Source organism: Eschscholzia californica, unplaced genomic scaffold (genome assembly GCF_041429995.1).
Source record: "Eschscholzia californica isolate CP2 unplaced genomic scaffold, dmEscCali1.0.p SCAF_6, whole genome shotgun sequence".
Lineage (NCBI taxonomy): Eukaryota > Viridiplantae > Streptophyta > Magnoliopsida > Ranunculales > Papaveraceae > Eschscholzia > Eschscholzia californica.
Window position 1 is genome coordinate 12,137,089 of NW_028238483.1, and position 21,268 is coordinate 12,158,356.

The following is a 21,268-nucleotide window of genomic DNA, read 5'->3' on the forward strand; positions in this document are numbered from 1 at the left end:
GCTAGACCTGTTAATCATTCTGTTGTGGTTTTTGCGTTGTTTATTGATAGTGTGGTCAGAGCCATTTTCAAGATTCAGCTAGGGCTCCCCCTTAATTTTTGTTCTGAGGTTAGACTAGGGCTCCCCCTTGGTTTGAGTTTCGGCTAGCGTTCCCCCTTGATTCTTATTTTGATTTTAGACTAGGGCTCCCTCTTGAATTGAGTTCCGACTAGGGCTCCCCCCTTGATTCTTAATTTGAATTTAGACTAGGTCTCCCCTTGGTTTGAGTTTGAACTTGAGCTCCCCCTTGATTCTTATTTTGAGGTTTAGACTAGCACTTCTCCTTCGCCCCTGGTCGTAGCTTGGGCGACCCGGGTTGGTTGTTGGCTTGGGCACAACTAGTTTAAACTAGGACTTCTCCTTCACCCTTGGTCGTAGCTTGGGATATCAGGGCAGGTTCGTTGCTTGAGCACAACTAGTTTAGACTAGGTTTTCTCCTTCGCCCCTTCTCGTAACTTGGGCTACCAAGGCAGGTTCGTTGGCTTGAGCACAATTAGTTTAGACTAAGACTTCTCATTCCCCCTAGTCGTAGCTTGGGCTACCAGGGCATGTTCGTCGGCTTAAGCACAACTAGTTTAGACTAGGATTTCTCCTTCGCCCATGTTCGTAGCTTGGTCTACCAAGGCAGGTTCATTAGCTTGAGCGCAACTAGTTTAGACTAGGACTTTTCCTTAACCCCTGGTCGTAGCTTGGGCTACTAGGGCTGGTTAGTTGGCTTCAGCCAAACTAGTTTCGACTAGGACTTCTCCTTAACAATACTTATTTTTAAAAAGTATTCTTCATTGATAGTTATGGTAGCTTAAACGCTACGTTACAACCAGTGGCTTTATTCTAAAAGAAATCAAAAGAAAGGGTTATTGATGATGTCAAAAAATGGTTCTCCGTAAATCAACAAGAAATCGAGATTTGATGCATGACAACGTCTGTTATGAATGGATATTCCGTCTGAATGATTGAAGATTCTCCCTCCTGCTCCTTGCTCTGGGAAACCCGGGGGAAAAAACCTGCAACGGGTTCGGAAACCTCTCCAACCCTCAAGACAGTCAGATTGCTCTTTGTAGTTAGAAGATTGAGTATTGAGTGATCCTTGAGGAACGATTGAGTGTATTGAACATACTCAGTTTACCTTGAAGAAGGTGATGTGATGCCCTTTTATAGGCTGATTTGGACCGACTATGATAGACAGTGTAGATGAGGCAGTTGAGATCCACCGTTGGGGAAGTAGACTACTGTTCGTAGTTAGGGTTTCCCTTTTGAGTTTATCTTATATATAGAATAAGTGGCAGTTCCTATGTTGAATGATACTTCGTGGATATCCTGCCGAGTTGATAGATCTTTTAGGAGATGTTTCCTCTTTTGAGACTCCTGAAGCCCAAGTTTTTTAAGCACTTAAGATCTTTAGCCGATTGAGATCTTTAGGAAGATTCAGGCTTAAGTCGGTAAGCGTACGCCACGCTTCTACCTTCCCATGTTCAGGGCGTAAGGCATAGGCCTAGCTTACGTGGACCCCCTTATACTTCTTGAGAATCCCTGGGCACACCTTGTTGTGTATTAGGCGAAGCAGGGCCGGTGCTCTTAGATGATCTAACTGAGGGTACAAACCTCTTTTGGAGTCTCAGCGGTTCTCTTACCTTAAGCTTGGTTAATCCATTGGACTTCTGGTATATTCTTGACTTATTGACGTTAGTCATTGGTTGAACATTTTGTGCATCATCATGAGTCCTACCACTCCTTAGTCGAAAGTAAAGAGACATCTCTTCAAGGCGGCGAACGCAACCTTTGGCTCCAAGTCAGAAATCTATACCATGAGGTTTAGGAACCTCTGCCAGTAGGTCGCAAGAGATTCGTTCTTTCTTTGAACGATGTTGAAGAGTTCGTCAGTCTTCCTCTTGATCGTGGTGCTGCCTCTAAAGGCGTCACAGAAAACTTGAGCGAGCTCTTCAAAGGACTTTATGGATCCTGGTGCCAATGCCTAGTACCATGCCTGCACTGGTCCCTTCAGAATAGGGGGAAAGACCACGCACCATACATTCCTGTTAGTCGTGTAGAGGCTCATTACTAATACGTAGTTGTTGATGAATGCTCCTAGGTCCTCCGAGCCGTGGTAATGCTCGAGTGCGGGGCATTTGAAGTTTTTGGGCTTCTCCGACTCGAGTATATCCTGGGTGAGGGGGGCTGGTGGATGATAGCCCTTGACGACAGTTTTTCCTTCTCCTTTGCTCGGGTTAGCTCTGCCACTTGGTGTATCAACACTTCGCACACAATAGGGTCGTGGCTGTGTGCTTCATCGACTCCTCCGGGTTTAGGGGCGTATGGCCGAGCTGAGTTCAGTTGTCCTGCCTCGTTCAGGATACTCTCTAAGTGGATCTGGTCCCTTGGCTGTAGTTCTATGGTTCCGGGTGAATATTCCTTGCATGGTGAGAAAAGCCTTCAAGCATGCATCTTGATTGCCTCCATCTTTCCCCCCGGGGTTGTCCCTTTTCGGGCTGTTTCGGCCTTACGGAGGCTTTCCCGTAACTGCTTCATCTCCTCCTCCTTCCAAGAGTGGTCAGCCTTAAGTTGTTCAATTTCGGCTAGGAGCTCGACTATGTCGGGAAGTCTGAGCTGGGATCCGCGAGGGGTGTGCTCGTCGAACGACATGCTTGCTTGACGTATTATTAAAAACAGTTAGTTTGGGAAGTGGAAAAGGGTGAATTCGGGTTTACCGAATTGACTATTTTTGCTGGAGCGCCCTCCTTTTAGCGCCAAATGCTGATGTCGATTTTTATCCTCCGGTTAAATCAGCATGGAAAAGGGAGTTGATGCATGACAACCTCCGTTATAATGGTATATTCTGTCAGGTGATCTGATCTGGTTTACAGCTCTGGTTCTCAGCTTTTCTGCTCCTCGATCCTTGTTCCTCGCTCCTAGCTCCAACTCTTTTCTCCTTGCTCCTTCCTCCAGCTCCGAACTCCTTTCTCCTTGCTCCTTGCTCCAGCTCTGAACTCCTTGCTCCTGTTCGTCGGTTCCCGAGGGGGGAAAACCTGCAAAGGGTTCGAAAACCACTCCGACGCTCAAGACAGTCAGGGTGCTCTTTGCAGTAAAAAGATTAATGGCGATTGAACCTTTTTGGGGGTGAGTTATGGGAACTCTGTTTTCTACTTCTAGGGTTTAGAAATAGGGGATTAGGGTTTTTCTAAGTTTCGAGAGGGTAAGTGAACATGTCATGTAGAAGACGATGTAGGGGGCCTTTGATAGGCTCAAGAGGTGGCAGCGATTGCCTTTGAGTCGGCTACGTTGGCCGTTGAGGGAATTTTTCCCTTTGTGTTTATCTCGAATTCAGGATAGAGGAAAGTTTTTAAGTTTAAGGATCTTTCGTCGATATCTTTCTGGTCTGGTAGATCTTCTGGGAGAAGTTTCCTCCCTTAGACGCGTGAGGCCCAAACTTGCTTAAACACTTCGAGATCCTTAACCGACTGAGATCTCTAAGGATATTTCGTAATTAAGTCGGTAGGTTGCTGGTGCGCTTCTGCTTCCCAGTTCTGGGCATAAGGCATCGACCGAACCTACTTGGACCCCCCTCATTCCTTCAAAGACCCCAGGGATGATCCGTTCATGCCAAGGGCGTAACAGGGCTGGTTTCCTCTAGTCGAGCTCCCAGTTAGGGGACTGTTGTGGATCGTCAAGGATTTAGCTGTCCTGCTGCCTTTAGTCGGGTTGACCCGTTGGACTTCAGGTCTGATCTTGACTCTTCAGACGTTAGTCAACGTCTGGACATTTTATGCATCATCATGAGTCCCGCCACTCCTTAGTCGAAAGTGTTGAAACTGAGGAGTAGAAGTAACTCTCATGTGTTTTAAAACAATGAAGACCCTGAAGACAAGGGGTATACCTAGACTTGAGCTGTTCCGTGAAGCTAGTTTGTTTCTTCTGATTTTTCAGAGCTCCGTGTTCTCGTGCTAATTTAAGCCGAGCTATTCAAGAAGTCTTCTTTTCTACCATTGCTTGCGTGGATTTCTTTGCCACAACTGCTTTCGCCAACATTGCCTCTGGTGACGTCTCTTTACCACGCTTGCGATGTCTTTCTTGACACGTTTCAGACTCTGCCCGAGTGGTTGATATCTTTTTCATGCGTGATTATGTGACGTCACAGATTTGATCTTCTGATCACGCGCCTTCAGCGTCAATCCTTTGGGTAACTGTTCACGGCAGCTATGTTGCCATGCACAAATACGTGGAGTTTCACGATTGGAGGACAAACGCGTTTTCCCGGGTTCCATTAATTTCTTCTCTGACCTGATCAGTATTGAGCCGCGAATCCTTCGCTCAGTCATCATGACTTAACGTCTTACCGAGGCATTTTCGCCTTTATTCTTCTCGTCGGTCGAGAAGGTCTTTTGATCTTCCCCTACTTCTATAAATAGCCTCCTTTGGCCTCTGATTTTTTCCTCAAACCTCGGACCTTCTCTTGTTGAATTCTTCAATATTCATCCTTAGCTCCTGTTCTTCTATGAGGTTCTGAGATGAGACTCCTATTCGAGTTCATGTGTGGTACATGCTTTGATGAATGCTTCTCTATGATGACCGTGACAAAGGGTGGACTTCTCTAGAATGGTCGTGATAATCTCGCGGGTCATTTTCGCACGCCTACCCCCTGGGATGTTGGTTCCAGTGCTGCCTCCAACTGGGTTAAAGGGAGAGGGAAATGATGGTGGAGGAAAATCTCCCTTCTTGGTTATCTTCTTGCTTTGGCAATCCCTTGGAAGGTGGCTCCTTGGGATGACCCTTTCCAGATCGACTTGCGCAAGTGGTCACCTGTGTCTCTCGGTTTCTTCTTTGTTATGTCTTTTCTTTTTTGCGGGTTTTATATCCCTTTCTCTTCGTCTTTCTTTTTCTCTTCTCTCTCTTCTCCTTTTTTTTTGCAATTTCTTCTGTAATAGACTCGAGAGCCCATGCCTGTCTTGGTGTTCTTAACGGCAATTTCTTCTATAGTAGACCTCTTTAGAGAATTAATAAAAGAGTTATTATTTTTGCTCTTGTCTATGTTCATTGTGCTTCTTTATTCTTTTTTTTTTCCCGCTTCTAAGCCTGTTGATCTTCTATTTCTGTTTATTTCCGTTCGTCGCGGCCCCTCGGCAATCGTAATTACTCATTGATGACCAGCGCGTCCTATAAATATCCCTTATCGGCTTGAAAAGGTCTCTATTTTTCGTTATGGCTCTCTTGGCATTTCGTCGAACTCTTCCTGACGGTGATGTGAGCGTTTGTTTTTTACATGTCTCTTAATGACAATGATTCTTCCATCGAACATCTATGCATGTAGGTTGCTTGGGAGGGCTTCATTGATGTTTTTCGTCCTCGAGACTTGCTGGATGAAGACAACCTCTTGACTCTGCTCACGGCTGATCCTCTTTATCCTCTCGTTTACTCGCTGACCGGTACCCTGAGCACCACTGAACCGACACTTTTCTCTGCGGTTGGTTTCTTGGTTCGTCGTCCTGGGGGCGGTCGACTTCTGATCGTGCTTATCAAAGCCTCGATGGATGTGACTGGTCCCCCTTATACTCCCCCTTCTGTTCCTTCTTCTTATCCTGCCATGTAATTATTACAGCTTGTATGTTTTAATGAACTTTATTTCTCTATTTGTGGTTGTTCTTCTTTTCTTTCCTGTTTTGTTGTTGTCTATTGTCTTTTTTCTGTATTTGCACAGAACGTTGTTAACATAACCCTAGGCTTACTAATGCAATTCCTAACTTACTACGCATGCTCCGGATGATCGCTCTTGCACAACATAAAGAGGTTAATCCTATTTTAGCATGACCTAATTGACTATCCCCCTCTGCAAGATAGAACCCGAATTAGTCTTACGTAAAAAAAATTCTAACCTACTCTGCAAATTGGACTTCGACCCCTGGTCGTCGTTCTTGTTGTCAGGGCTGTTTCGTCGTCTTGAGCCCGACTAGTTTAACTAGGGCTTCTCCTTGGGCCCCTGGTCGTTGGCTTAGCTACCAGGGTTATTACGTTGACTTGAGCACGACTAATTTAACTAGGACCTCTCCTTGGGCCCCTGGTCGTTGCTCTCGCTACCTAGGACTGCTCCTTGGGATCCCGAATGGGGGACCACGTTTTACTCGAGTAAAGTGAGGTTCACTAAGACTCCTCCTTCAGGCCCCCGGTCGTAGCTTGGGCTACCTGTTTTGCCGAAGCAAAGTGAGTTTAACTAGGACTCCTCCTTAGGACCCCTGGCGGGGGCTCGCGTTTTACTCAAGCAAAGTGATTTTAGCTAGGACTCCTCCTTGAGGCCCCTGGTCGTAGCTTGGGCTACCAGGGCTATCTGTACCCCTGGTTGTAGCTTGGGCTACCATGGTTGTTTCTTGCAGAACCCCTGGTCGTAGCTTGGGCTATCAGAGCTATCTGTTCCCCTGGTCGTTGCTTTCGCTACCAGGGCTGTTATTAGGGCCCCTGGTCGTAGCTTGAGCTACCAGGGTTATCCTTTTACCAAAGCCAAATGAGTTTTGCAAGGACTCCTCCTTTTAATACGTTGGTTTTAGAAAAATACTTTTTATTTATAAAAGCTGCAGCTTGTAACGCTACTCTTATGCCTAACGACTTTATTATAAAACGAAATTGAAGAATATCTTAGATCGTACCTGGGCGGTCGATTCCTTATTCCTGCATTTCTGGTGTGGGATCTCCGTAAAAGACTTTGTCACCTTCGACCATGGCTGGGTTTGTCATCTCTTCTCCGTAGTTCTGGGTAGAAATTAGATAACACTCCCGGGCTACCTCCTGGTTTCCTCGCACCGTTCCCACGAGGCTTGTTCCTGGGATTGGGAATTTCATCATAAGGTGATTCATGGAGATGATGGCCCTCGATTCTCTCAAAAAGTTTCTGCCCTGGATGATGTTGTAGGCGTGCATCTTATCGACTATGGAGAAATTTAGCATTATCGCCTTTTTTGCCTCTCCATCCCCAATCAATGTGGGCAGTGCTGCCATTTCGTCTGTCTCTACTTGATTGTCGCCAAACCCTGTCAGGGAAGATTTGTGGGATTGTAGATAATTAGGACTTACCTCGAGTTTTCGGAAGCACGTGCGACTCATGATCTCCGTTGAGCTTCCTGTGTCGACCAAGATGCGCCTGACGTTCCAATTTGCCACTACCGCCGTTATCACCAGGGGGTCAGTGTGTGGGGAAATCACTCCTATCAGATCTTCATCAGTGAAAGTGATGGGCGGCGCTTCCACACTGGGTCTGGTGAACAGAGCTGGTGGGTTTTTCGCTTCATTCATGTATCTGCGCTGTTCACCTCTAGTGTTCCCGCTGAGGGTAGGTCCCCGACGATGGTATGAATGCTGCACATTACCCCTGTGGGTTATTCTGGTCCTTTGGCAGTTTTTCTGGCAGTCGTGGAGTGTGTGTTGATGTCTAAGCCTGACCCAATTCCACCCTTGTTTGCTGATCTCTTATTCTTATATTCAGGGGGCGCCTGCCCCTTCTGTATGTACTTGTCCAGCTCGCCTTTTTCCATCTCCTCTATCAGGTTTTTGAGGTGTCGGCAACTATCGGTCCTGTGGCCATACCCCCGGTGGAAAGCGCACCATGCGGTCATATCTCGTGGACCAAATTCTTCCCTGTCGTCGTTAGGTTTGGGCAGCTGTACTTTTTCCTTTGAGAGTAGGATCTCCTCTCTGCCTTTTGTCAGAGGAGTGTACACAGTGAAATCAGGTCTCGTCCTTCGGCTTCTGTCTCGCTCCTTGGGAGGTCTTGTCTCCTCTCGTTCCTTTCTCCGGGACGACTCTCCTTCATACGGAATGTTAGCCACCTCCTTTATTCTTTGGTAGTTCTCTTCTTTCCTAATGAACTGCTGAACTCTCTCTATCAGTTCTGCCAATGTGTCAGGTTCCTTGCTTGAGATGTCCCGTATGATTTTGTCCTGTCTGAGACATCTCTTCAAGGCGGCGAACGCAACCTTTGGCTCCAAGTCGGAAATCTGTACCATGAGGTTTCGGAACCTCTACCAGTAGGTCGCAAGAGATTCGTTCTTTCTTTGAACAATGTAAAGAGTTCGTCAGTCTTCCTCTTGATCGTGGTGCTGCCACTGAAGGCATCACAAAAAGCTTGAGCGAGCCCTTCAAAAGACTTTATGGATCCTGGTGCCAATGCCTAGTACCATGCCTGCGCTGGTCCCTTCAGGATAGGGGCAAAGAACACGCACCATACATTCCTGTTAGTCGTGTAGAGGCTCATTACCGATACGTAGTTGTTGATGAATGCTCCTGGGCCCTCCGAGCCGTGGTAATGCTCGAGCGCGGGCATTTAAAGTTTTTGGGCTTCTCCGACTCGAGTATATCCCGGCAGAGGGGGGCAAGTGGATGATAGCCCTTGACGATAGTTTTTCCTTCTCCCTTGCTCGGGTTAGCTCTGCCACTTGGTGTATCAACACTTCGGACACAGTACGGTCGTCGGTGTGTGCTTCATCGACTCTCCGGGTTTGGGGGCGTATGGCCGAGCTGAGTTCAGTTGTCCTGCCTCGTTCAGGATACTCTCCAAGTGGATCTGGTCACCTGGCTGTAGTTCTATGGTTCCGGGTGAAAATTCCTCGCCAGGTGAGAAAAGCCTTCGGGCATGCATCTTGAGTGCCTCCATCTTTCCCCCCGGGGTTGTCCCTTTTCGGGCTGTTTCGGCCTTACGGAGGCTTTCCCGTAACTGCTTCATCTCCTCCTCCTTCCAAGAGTGGTCAACCTTAAGTTGTTCAATTTCGGCTAGGAGCTCGACTATGTCGGGAAGCTTGAGCTGGGATCCGCGAGGGGTGTGCTCGTCTGACGACATGCTTACTTGATGGATTATTAAAAACAATTAGTTTTAAAAGTGGAAAAGAGTGGATCCGGGTTTACCGAATTGACTATTTTTGCTGGAGCGCCCTCCTTCTAGCGCCCAAATGTTGATGTCGATTTTTAGCCTCCGGTTAAATCATCATGGAAAAGGGAGTTGCTGTATGACAGCCTCCGTTATGATGGTATATTCTGTTAGGTGAGGGAATACTCCTTTAATCTGATCTGGTTTACAACTCAGGTTCTCAGCTTTTCTGCTCCTCGATCCTTGCTCTTCGCTCCTAGCTCTAGCTCCAATCTCCTTGCTCCTTGCTCGAGCTTCGAACTCGTTTCTCCTTGATTCTTGCTCCAGCTCCGAACTCCTTGCTCCTGTTCGTCGGTTCTCGAGGGGGAAAACCTGCAAAGGGTTTGAAAACCGCACTGACGCTCAAGACAGTCAGGGTGTTCTTTGCAGTAAAAAGATTAATGGCGATTGAACCTTTTTGGGGGCGAGTTATGGGAATTCTGTTTTCTACTTCTGGGGTTTAGAATTAGGGGATTGGGGTTTCTCTCAAAGTTTCGAGAGGGTAAGTGAACATGTCCTGTAGAAGACGATGTGGGGGGGCCTTTTATAGGCTTAAGAGGCGGCAACGATTGCCTTTGAGGCGGATACGTTGGCCGTTGAGGGAAGTTTTCCCTTTCTGTTTATCTCGAATCCAGGATAGAGGAAACTTCCTAAGTTTAAGGATCTTTCGTTGATATCTTTCTGGTCCGATAGATCTACTAGGAGAAGTTTTTTTCCCTTAGATGCATGAGGCCCAAACTTACTTAAGCACTTCGAGATCCATAACCGACTGAGATCTCTTAGGATATTCTGGGATTAAGTCGGTAGGTTGCTGGTGCACTTCTGCCCTCCCAGTTTTGGGCATAAGGCATTGATCGAACCTACGTGGACACCCCCTCATTCCTTCAGAGACCCCAGGGCTGATCCGTTCATGTCAAGGGCATAACAGGGTTGGTTTCCTCTAGCCAACCTCCCAGTTAGGGGAGTGTAGCAGATCGTCAAGGATTTAGCTGTCTTGCTGCCTTAAGCCGGGTTGACCTGTTCGACTTCAGGTCTGATCTTGACTCTTCAGACAATAGTCAACGTCTAGACATTTTATGCATCATCAGCATCGGCATTGCTTATCTGGACCCCCCTGACTCCTTTGGAGAATCTCAGGGCTAACCTGATTGTGTTTTAGGCGAAGCAGGGCAAGATATCCTTAGCTAATCTTTGGCGACCTCCCAGTTCTGAGGTTAGGTAACACATCGTAGCGGGTCTAGCAATCCTGTTGCCCTAACTCGGGTTCACCCGTTGGACTTCTGGTATATTCTTGACCTATATATGTTAGTCAACGAGTAGACATTTTATGCATCATCACCTATGTTGAAGGATACTTCGTGGATATCTTGTCGAGTTGATAGATCTTCTAGGAGATGTTTCCTCCTCTGAGACTCTCGAACCCCAAGTTACTTAAACACTTAAGATCTTTAGCCGACTAAGATCTTTAGGAAGATTCGGGCTTAAGTCGGTAAGCGTGCGGCGCGCTTCTGCCTTCCTATGTTTAGGGCGTAAGGCATCGACCTAGCTTACGTGACCCCTTTATACTTCTTGAGAATCCCTGGGCAGACCTGGTTGTGTTTTAGGCGAAGCAGGGTTGGTGCTCTTAGATTTGACTGACCTTCTGATTCTTGGCTTAAGTAGCAAACCTCTCTTGGAGGCTCAGCGGTCCTGTTGCCTTAAGCCGGGTTCACCTGTTGGACTTCTGGTCTACTTTTGACTTATTGACGTTAGTCAATGGTTGAACATTTTGTGCATCATCAGTTATAAAGTTATTTGTCGTACCTGGGCAAGATTTGTTACTCTTGCATGTCGGTTGTGGGATCCTCGTATTGGATTCCTTCATTCTACGGGGATTCCTCGGTTATTGGTTTTTCTTTCTTACAGTTTCGGATTGAAATTAAGTAGCATCCAGGCAACTTCCTTGTTTCCCCTGATAGTTCCTACGACGTTTGTCCCTGGTATAAGGAATTTCATCATTAGGTGGTTTATGGAAACGACAGCCCCTGATTCGATTAGGAAATTTCTTCCCAAGATGACGTTGTAGGCATGTAGTTTTTCGAGTATGGCAAAATTCAACATCATTACCTTGTTTGCAGTCCCCTCTCCGATCGCCATGGGTAACGATATGATCCCATCAGTAACAACTTGTTTGTCACCGAAGCCTGTCAGGTAAGATTTGGAAGGTTTTAAGTATTGAGAGTTTACCCCTAGTTTTTTGAAGAATGTTCAGCTCATGACTTCAGCGGAGCTGCCTGTGTCAACCAGGATCCGCCCGACATTCCAATTGGTTATCACGGTTGTTATCACCAGCAGGTCGGTATGCGGTGTGAGCATTCCTATGAGGTTGTCATCTGTGAACACTATAGGTGATGTTTCTATCGTGGGTTTCACAAATATGGTTGGTGGGGTTGTTGCTTCGTTGGCATATCTGCGTTGAGCGCCTTTAGTGTCTCCACTGAGGGTCGGACCTCCTGCTATGGTATTGATGTTTCCAATTATTCCCGCATTTTCTTCAGGTTCTTTTTCCTTCTTGGTTCTTCTAGCCGAAGTATAATGGGTGTTGGTGTCGAGCTCGGACTCGAATCCTTCTTTCCCGGAAGATTTCTTACTTTTGTAGTCGTAGGATTGATGTTCATGCTTGATATATTTGTCGAGCTCACCGTTCTTCACGAGCTCTTCAATTAAGTTCTTGAGATGTCGACAGTTGTTAGTTTTGTGACCGTATCGCTTGTGGAAAGCACACCAGGCAGTCATATCACTTGGCCCGAAACCTCCTTGTCGTCGTTAGGCTTAGGCAGTTGCACCTCATCTTTCTTTATCAGGATCTGCAAGATTTCCTACCTCTTACGGAGAGGAGGGTTTTAAAGAATAATATTCGGGCCTTCCCCGCCTGCTTCGGTCTCGTTCTTTGACAGGCCTAGTTTCCTCTCGCTCCTTTTTGTTAGGTTGGTCAGTTTCGTAGGGTATCCTAGTGACCTCTTTCATTTTCTTATAATTCTCTTGTTTCTTTATGAAGCGCTCGATTTTCTCTATGAGTTCCCCAAGGTCGCGAGGCTCCCTATCCGAGATATCCTGGACGATGTCGTCTTGCCTGAGGCCCCTTTTGAGAGCCACAAAGGAGAGTTTTTGGTCGAAATCAGGGACCTGTACTATAAGCATCTGATATCTTTGCCAATAAATAGCCAGGGATTCTCTCTTTACTTGGACAATATCGAACAGGTCTTCGGTCACTCTCGTTACCAAATAGCTTCCTCTAAAGGCTCATCTAAGGATTTGATCGAACCGGCTTCCAAAGCTTGGTATCAGGCCTGCGCTGGTCCATCTAATACTGTAGCAAAGAGTAAACACCATACATTCCGATCTATCGTGCTCAAACTCATTATTGAAACATAATTGTTTAGGAATACGGTGGGGTCCTCGACGCCATCATAATGCCTGAGATTGGGGCACTTGAAGTTTTTTGGCTTCGGGGCTTCTAATATTTCAACGCTCGGTGGTGGTAGATTTATCATTGTCCTTATCGAAATATCCTTTTCTTCTTAAAGACTTGTTAGCTCCATTACTTGGTGCAGAAGTACGTCGTTCATGATCGGGTCATACATGACTTCTGGCCCATCCCCTATATGTTCCAGGATATATATTCGATGCTTGTCTAGTACGCCCGCTTGATCTAACTCCCTCTCTACATATAGTTGTTTGAGAGCTTCCGTTCGATCTGCGTTCTGTCGGGTTGGGAAGGCGCTAGCTCGCTCCTTATTCGTTCCATTTTGTCATCGGTTGCTCGCTCTTTTTGATTCGATTCCGCGTCTTCGGCAACTTTGTGGGGCTCTCTTAAAGACTCTGTGTTTCTTCGTCTTTGCGTAAGTTTCGGCTCTGAGCTGCTCCACTATAGCCATCAGTTCTTCTAAGGTGGGGCGTCTGGTCTAGGATCCTCCAGGAGAGTATTCTTGCAAAGACATTGTTGCTAAAGAATAGTAAAGGTGATTCTGAAGAGAATAGAGTGAGGATTCAAGTTACCGAATTGATGATATTGCTGGAGTTATGCACCCTTCCTCTACCGCCAATTGCTGATGTCGAAAAATGACTTTCTGTTAATCAGTCAGAGAATAGTGCCTTGATACATGACAGTGTCTGTTATGATGGATATTCTGTCTGGATGCTTGGTGAATCTCCTCCCTCCTTGCTCCGAGAAACCTAGGGGGAAAACCTGCAAAGGGTTCGGAAACCTCTCCGACGCTCAAGACAGTCAGATTGCTCTTTGTAGTTAAAAGATTGAGTCTTGAGTGATCCTTATGGAACGGTTGAGTATATTAGACTTACTCAGCTTATCTTGATGAAGGCGATATGATACCCTTTTATAGGCTGAATTGGACCGACTGTGATAGACGGTGTCGATGAGGCGGTTGAGATCCGCCGTTTGGGAAATAGACCACTGTTCGTAGTTAGGGTTTCCCTTCTGAGTTTATCTCGTATCTACGATAATTAGAAGTTCCTATGTTCAAGGATACTTCGTAGATATCCTGTCGAGTTGATAGATCTCCGAGGAGTTATTTCCTCCTTTAAGACTCTTGTAGCCTAAGTTACTTAAACACTCAAGATCTTTAGCCGACTGAGATCTTTAGGAAGATTCGGGATTAAGTCGGTAAGCGTGTGGCGCGCTTATTCCTTCCCATGTTCAGGGTGTAAGGCATCGGCGTAACTTACGTGGACCCCCTATACTTCTTGAAATCCGAGGTCAGACTTGGTTGTGTTCTAGGCGAAGCAAGGCAGGTGCTCTTAGAGGATCTGGTTGACCTCCTGATTCTGGGCTTAGCAAGCAGACCCCTTTGTGGAGGCTCAGCGGTCCTGTTGCCTTTGAGACGGGTTGACCCGTTGGGTTTCTTGTCTTTTCTTGACGTCACTCAAAGGTAGACCATTTTATGTATCATCGGGTATCTTTAGGATCGATGGGAATCTGAAGAAGGTCAGCAGGAGCAACTGGTGAATTGGATATTGCACGAAAGTTATTCGATAATATGCCACAGCGGGATTCCAATGCATGGAATGCAATGATTTCTGGATATGCTCAATCTGGGCAATCAAGAGAAGCTTTAGGGGTGTTCCACTTAATGCAAACTAGTCGTGTGAAGGTTAATGAAGGTACATTGGTCTTTTTTTTATCTGCTTGCACTCACTTAGGTGCATTGCGTCAAGGGAGATGGGTTCATGTTCTTATAGAGAGAAACAACATCCGAATGACAATGACACTTGGGGCAACATTGATAGATATTTACGCAAAATGTGGGAACTTGGGTAAGGCCATGCAGTTCTTTTGGAAAATGAGATAGAGAAATGTGTACAGTTAGAGTAGTGCGATGAAGGGATTAGCCATGAATGGAGCTGGAAAGGAGTGTTTTGAGCTCTTGATCTTATGAAAAAGGATGGGGTTAAGCCTAGTGAAGTCACATTTGTGTCGGTCTTACGTGGTTGTAGTGTGGTCGGATTAGTCGAGGATGGTCTTAATTATTTCGAATCAATTTTAGAAGTGTATGGGCTGAAGCCTCGACTGGAACATTATGGTTGTGTTGTTGATTTATATGGTCGAGCTGGACGGCTAGACGATGCCATGAACTTCATTAACAGTATGCCCATAAAGCCTCAAGCTGGTGCTTTGCTAATGCTTGCAAAATCCATGGAAATTTGGAATTGGGTGAGTTTAAATCAAGTAAGCTTGTAGAGTTAGAAGCGTAAAACGATGGAGCATATGTTCTTTTATCGAATATATACGCGGATTCTGGGAACTGGGGCGGTGTCACAAACGTGAGACAGTTAATGAAAAATGAAGGGGTGAAGAAGGTCCCCAGTTGCAGTATTATAGAGGTGAATGGAGAAGTCCATGAGTTCTTTTGGGGATAAAACACATCAAAGATATAATGGAATTGAGGTTATGTTGAGTGAAATCTCAAGGGCCAGCGCTTTGGGGAAAGCTAAATAGTTTCCGGGGTGTGAAATTTTAAAGGGAATATGCAAAATTTTGAAAAGTTTCCGGGGAAACATATTTTATGGGGAATATGATTCAAAATAAAAAACCCTCCACCTCACCTCCCTCTCTCTCCACCTCACCTCTCTCTCTCTCCACCTCACCTCTCTCTCTCTCCACCTCACCTCTCTCTCTTCTCCGACTAGGTCGCCGGCCGGAAAATTTTCCGATCGGCGACCATGAAAAAAAAAATACTTCACTCACTCTCTCTTTCTAGAAACTCCGGCGAAGGGGTTGCCCTTCGCCGGAGTTTCTAGAGAGAGAGAGAGTGAGTGAAATTTTTTGTTTTTTTCATGGTCGCTGGCAGGAAAATTTTCCGGCCGGCGACCTAATCGGAGAAGAGAGATAATGGTAGGGAGAGAGAAGATGAGGTGGAGAGAGAAGGTGAAGTGGAGAGAGAGAGAGGTGAGGTGGGGGGTTTTTTATTTTTTCCCTCTAACAACTTACAAAATAAAACTGTCAAACAAAATTGACCAAGTCTTCACACCCCGGAAACTATTTTGCTTTCCCCAAAGCGCTGGCCATCTCAAGGAGGTTAAAATTATCAGGTTATGTTGCTAATACAAATCCAGTGTTGTTTTATACCCCTCTCTCGATATCTCTCTCTGATGGAATGATGCGCACAAAAGAAACAGAAGAAGTCGGTCTTTTAGGGCTTTAAGTATTGTAACGGCCTAATTAGATAAAAACCGTTACAAAAAAATTCTTGTAACGCCTTTTCAGTCGTTACATTATAATTCACCAACGCAAAGATGTGTCGCCATTATTTGGGTTATTATGACGGCTTTAATTTCAGAAATCCGTTACAAAACCCCAAATGTAGGCGCTAAAAGTGCCGCCAACTTAACATACTTATTTGTAATGGCTTATAAAAGGAAGGCCGTTATAACTAAGGTTATTTATAATGGCTTCTGAGTGGCCGTTACAAATAACCCGTTACAAAAGCTCCATTTTTTGTAGTGAGAAGAAGAGGAAAAAGAAGATGCTCTCTGTAGACATAGTTAGAAGGTTGCCATTGCTCTTGGATTGATAAGTTTGAATGAAGGGATACCCATTAGAATTGTGAAGAACTTAAGGATTTTTCGGGAATGTCATGACGTTACCAAGATCATATCGAAGGTTTTCGACAGAGAGATTATTGTGAGCGATAAAAATAGATTTCACCATTTTATTGATGGAGAGTGTTGTTGCCAGGATATTTGGTGATTTATTACAGCCTACTATTAGTTTGTGATGTAACATGTTAGTTTCTAGTCTTATTTATACTGTAACGTTCTTCTATTCTTCTTCCCATGAGATAGCAACTTTAGATAAAAATATTCTTTAATTACAATAAATATAAGAGTTGTTCTTTGTATCTAACAACTTCATTGAATACTTCTATTTTATCAAACAGTGGGTGTCATCTCTCCAAGATGTCGTTGTGAATATGTGATTGCCCTTTTTAGTACTGTGTATGAATTAATCTAAGTGGAGATAAAGATCAACCCGAGAGATGGAGACGGGTGAGAGAAAGAGAAATCCGAAAGACAGAGAGTTTGTGATGAGGGAGAGAGAGATCGAGTATAGTAGAGAGAGGGAGAGGGAGAGAGAGAGAGAGGGAAAGTATGCTTTGAATTTGAATTCTCTATATATGTATAAATGAATCTGATTTACATGTATATATAGGTTAGTGTGGGATAAGATACAAAGAAGATAAAATCCTAACAAATCTAAAGTGGTTAGTTGACTTGGTATGTGGGTAATCCACGGGATCTTCGACACACCCGAATGGGTCGGGTGTGTATACGGTAATACTCCCCCTCAAGTTGGAGCAGTAATAGAAGTAATACCCAACTTGAAAATGATCTTCGGAAAAATGTCGGCTCCTAGTGGCTTGGTGAAGATGTCAGCAAGTTGCATAGTCGTATGAGTAAACCGGGTGCAATCAAATTATTCTTTATCTTCTCACTGACAAGGTGGCAATCAATCTCGATGTGTTTTGTCCTTTCGTGAAATACAGGATTGTCAGCAATGTGGGGTGCAGCTTGATTGTCACAAAATACAGACATTGGTCCCGAGTGTTCAACACCCAGGTCATGGAGTGGAAACTTCAACCATTGAAGTTCACAGGAAAGAGAGGCCAACGCCCTATATTCAGCTTGGGTCGAAGATCTAGCAACAGTGGTTTGCTTTTTAGACTTCCAGGAAAGCGGAATGGAGCCAAGCATAGTAATATAACCAGTGGTAGATCGTCTAGTTGACGGGCAACCTGGCAATCAGAATCACAATATCCAGATACATGAAGTGGACTGGAAGACGAAAGAAAAATTCCATGTCCAAAAGAACCTTTAAGATAGCGTAAAACCCTATGAGCGGCATCTAGGTGCGAAGTGCGAGGGGTTTGCATGAACTGACTTAAATTGTTGACTGCATAAGTAATATCAGGTCTAGTGACCGTAAGATAATCAAGTGGCCAATGAGGCGGCGATAAATAGTAGAGTCCGGAAGGAGGGAACCACCGTCCGGACTTAAACGTAATTTCTGTTCCATAGGAAAAGGAGATGGGCGTGAAGCAGTGAGGCTGGAATCCTCAAGAATGTCCAAAGTGTATCTACGTTGACATAAGAAAATACCTTTAAAGATCTGGAAACCTCGATGCCAAGAAAATATTGTAAACAGCCGAGATCTTTAAGAGAGAAAGTGCGATCTATGAATGTCTTAAGAGTGGAGATGGCCTTGTCATTTGTCTCTGTGATGATAATATCATCAACCTAAACAAGAACGTAGATAGACACAGACCCTTGATTATAAGTGAAGAGATAGTAATCGGTCATAGATTGAACAAAACCCTTATCTAATAAGACAGAGGAGAACTTGGCGAACCACTGTCGAGATGCCTGTTTCAGGCCATAAAGTGATTTATTTAATCTGCAAACACAAGTCTCCCCCTTACAAGAAGAACCAGGTGGAAGTTTCATGTAAACTTCTTCTTCTAGATCGCCTTGAAGGAAAGCGTTGTTGACATCGAGTTGATGGAGAGACCAACCTTTAATGGCGGCAGTAGATAAAAGTGCCCGGACCGAAACCAACTTAGCTACAGAGGCAAAAGTGTCATTATAGTCTAGGCCCTCAATTTGGGTATAACCCTTGGCGACAAGACGAGCTTTGTATCGTTCGATTGAGCCATCCGAATGATGTTTGATTTTGTTGACCCATTTACAACCAATGGGTCGTTTTCCATAAGGAAGATGTACTAGAGACCAAGTATTATTTGATTCCAATGGAGTGACTTCCTTAGCCATGGCATCACGCCAATGGGAAGAGGTCATAGCTTGAGAGTAAGAACGTGGTTCGGTATTAGAAATAACCAAAGTTAGAAAAATTCGATGTGGTGCCGAGAACGAATCTAGATTAAAATAACTAGTGTGAGGATAGGTTACCTTATTATCAAGGTTCAGAGACGGTAAAGCAGAACAAACATAATCATTAAGACGTGCCGGCGGCCGGCAAGACCGATGTGGCCGAGAAGAGTCAGGTGCTGGTGGAGTGCCCTCAGCGGGAGATGGAGGGGTGCCTGCAGAATCTGGATGATCCAGTGGGTCAGTTGATGCTGCTGATGGAGTGCCCTCAAAGACATTAGAAGGCAACATAGGGGTTGTATCCGTGGCGCCTGTAGAAACAGGAGGTGAGTGGTGAATAGAGGACATATTCGGAGTGCCTCTAGTCAGGGACGGTGAGGACGAATGCTGCTGTTCTGGAGAGTAAAGAAAGGACCCATTGTTCGAAATTAAAATATGGAGGGCGAACAGGAGAGCGATCAGGTGACGGAGAACCAATGGTCGACATTGGGAAGCGATGTTCATAAAAAATAACGTCGCGAGAGACGATTAATTTACGTGAGGATAGGCAATAAACTTTGTAACCTTTTTAACCATATGGGTAACCAAGAAAGATACCCAGAATCTATCGAGGATCTAGTTTAGTTTTGGGAGAAGGATGACGAGCAAAACATAGACAACCAAAGATGCGGAGATGCGAGATCGTTGGTGGAAAACCAAGAAGCTTCTCATGAGGGGATAACCCATTGAGTAAAGGAGTCGGCAACTTATTAATGATATATACTCCGTTAAAATACATTCCGCCCAAAAGTCAAGTGGGAGGTGTGCCTGTAGACGAAGGAAACGGGCCACTTCCAAAATATGACGATGTTTCCTCTCAACGACCCTATTTTGTTAAGGGGTGTAAGGACAAGATCGTTGATGGATAATTCCATTGTCACGAATCCAAGATTGCATGTCGTTATTAAAAAAATTCATTCCATTGTCACTACGTAGTGTTTGAATTTGCGGAAAAGGGGTGTCTCCCTTACCGGAATTAAGATTGGTAATGGGTTAACATATGTTAAGAAATTCTTAAGATATAATTTAGTATCCGATTTCGAAGACATAAGAAACACCCATGTACTCGTGAAAAATCATCGACGAGGGTGAGAAAATATCGACTTCCGGATAAGGAAGGAAGGGAGAAGGGACCCCATAAGTCTACATGAACAAGTTTAAAAGGTTTTGAAGAGATGGACGTACTAATAGGAAATGGTAAGCGTGTTTGTTTCAATAATGGACAAACGTCACACGAACTTTTATTGATTGAATTAAAAGGGATACACGGAATTTTATTCACTGAAAACTTGAAACGGGAAAGACTAGGGTGGCCTAAGCGACAATGCCACAAATCCGAAACGGAATTACAATAAGAAATTGCAAAAAAGAAAATTCTAGGGTCTGTGCGCAAGAAATAAAGTCCATCTCGTGGATCACCATGTCCAATCCTCTTTCCCGTCGGTAGGTCCTGGAAGACACATGAAAAGGAATTGAAAGTTACTTCACAGTCAAGTGAGCGAGAAATTTCCGAAACGGAAATCAAATTAAATTTAAAACACGGAATATGCAACACGTGATATAAATAAAGAGAACTAGTAAAGGAGACCGATCCAATGTGAGAGACTCGCACCCCACTATCGTCAGACAAACGGACGTAGTAGTTAGGAGGAGCGAGAGAATAATTAGATAAAGATGAGATATTAGAAGAAATGTGATGTGAAACACCCGAGTCAATAACCCAGGGGTGTCAATAGAAGACGTAACAATTAGGTTTATGTGCGGGTCAGAGGAACCGGGCCCAGGTGAGTTTGATGAAAGCGGGACAGAATGAGTGCATGTAGAGGAGCGTTGCTGGGCCAGGAGAGTGCAAATGTTTGCATATTGCTCTTGCGACATGGAAGTGGCTAGAGGCACCTTGTTAGGGGCAGTCATCGGTTGGACTGCTGCAGCAGTGGCATTGGATCGAGGACGAGGTGGATAACCATGTAACTTGTAGCAAGTCGATATCAAGTGACCATGCATATGACAGTGATCGCAAAATGGTCTAGGACGTTTCGGTCGTGGCTTATCATTGCGGTTTGCCTTGTCCGACCGAGAGTGACTACCATAACAGGATTGATGGACTGCTAGGGCAGCACCTTCCGGACCATCGGTCGTATCATTCATGATATTCTGTTGAACTTCCTCTTGTTTCACCATACTGTGGATACGAAGGATTGATGAGAAAGGGTCCATATGCAAGATCTGACATCGTATGGCCGAGAATCGGTCGTGTAAACCCTGGAGAAATTCCATCGAACGATCTTGGTTCAAACGATCCATGAGTACTTTACCGTGGCCACAAATGCAAGGCTCGAAAGCAATGAGAGACTGAAGTTCATCTTGTAGTGAGTTCAAACGCGTGAAATAGGCAGAAACGTCGAATCCATCTTGTTTTAAACAAGAAATGGCGCGTTTGAGTTGAAAATTTTTGGGAGCGTTGGTTTGATAAAAACGCTCATGTAGATTATGCCATATATCTGCGGCGTTATCGTCGTAGAGAATCGATTGACGAATGTCAGGATCCACGAGGTTGAGAAGCCAACTAGTGACCAAATCATTACAGCGATTCCATAAATGGAGATCCGATGGAGAAGTCGGGCGTGGGATCGTACCATCGACAAACGCAAACTTGTCTTTGGCACGGAGAACCATCTTCATGGCACAAGACCATGAAGGATAGTTATCACCTGAGAGAAGAGGTGTAATCAAAATCGTTGTGGGTGAATCGGAATGATGAACGTCGAACAACGGAGATGATTGTTGTCCGATAGTCGCAGCCGAAGTATCCATGGATGAAGTCATGTTCGATTAAAAAAAATGCTCCATATGAATTAATCGAAGTGGGTGATAGAGATCAACCCGAGAGATGGAGACGGGTGAGGGAAAGAGAAATCCGAGAGACAGAGA

General features: G+C 45.0%; 2 protein-coding genes and 1 pseudogene across 2 annotated transcripts; 1 reads left to right on the forward strand and 2 right to left on the reverse strand.

Moving 5' to 3' along the window:
• Positions 1-6,684: 6,684 nt before the first annotated feature.
• On the reverse strand, positions 6,685-7,311 carry LOC147531758 (uncharacterized). The gene has a single exon (XM_086649826.1). The coding sequence runs from the start codon at positions 7,309-7,311 to the stop codon at positions 6,685-6,687; it is 627 nt and encodes a 208-aa protein (XP_086505952.1).
• Positions 7,312-11,000: 3,689 nt separating this feature from the next.
• LOC147531759 (putative pentatricopeptide repeat-containing protein At5g40405 pseudogene) lies at positions 11,001-14,912 on the forward strand (annotated as a pseudogene).
• A 2,137-nt stretch (positions 14,913-17,049) lies between these two features.
• Positions 17,050-21,163, reverse strand: LOC147531760 (uncharacterized). Its single transcript, XM_086649828.1, has 4 exons — positions 20,113-21,163; positions 17,739-18,693; positions 17,459-17,550; positions 17,050-17,366 (listed from the first exon to the last, which is right to left on the reverse strand). The coding sequence occupies exons 1-4, from the start codon at positions 21,161-21,163 to the stop codon at positions 17,050-17,052; spliced, it is 2,415 nt and encodes an 804-aa protein (XP_086505954.1).
• Positions 21,164-21,268: the final 105 nt, after the last annotated feature.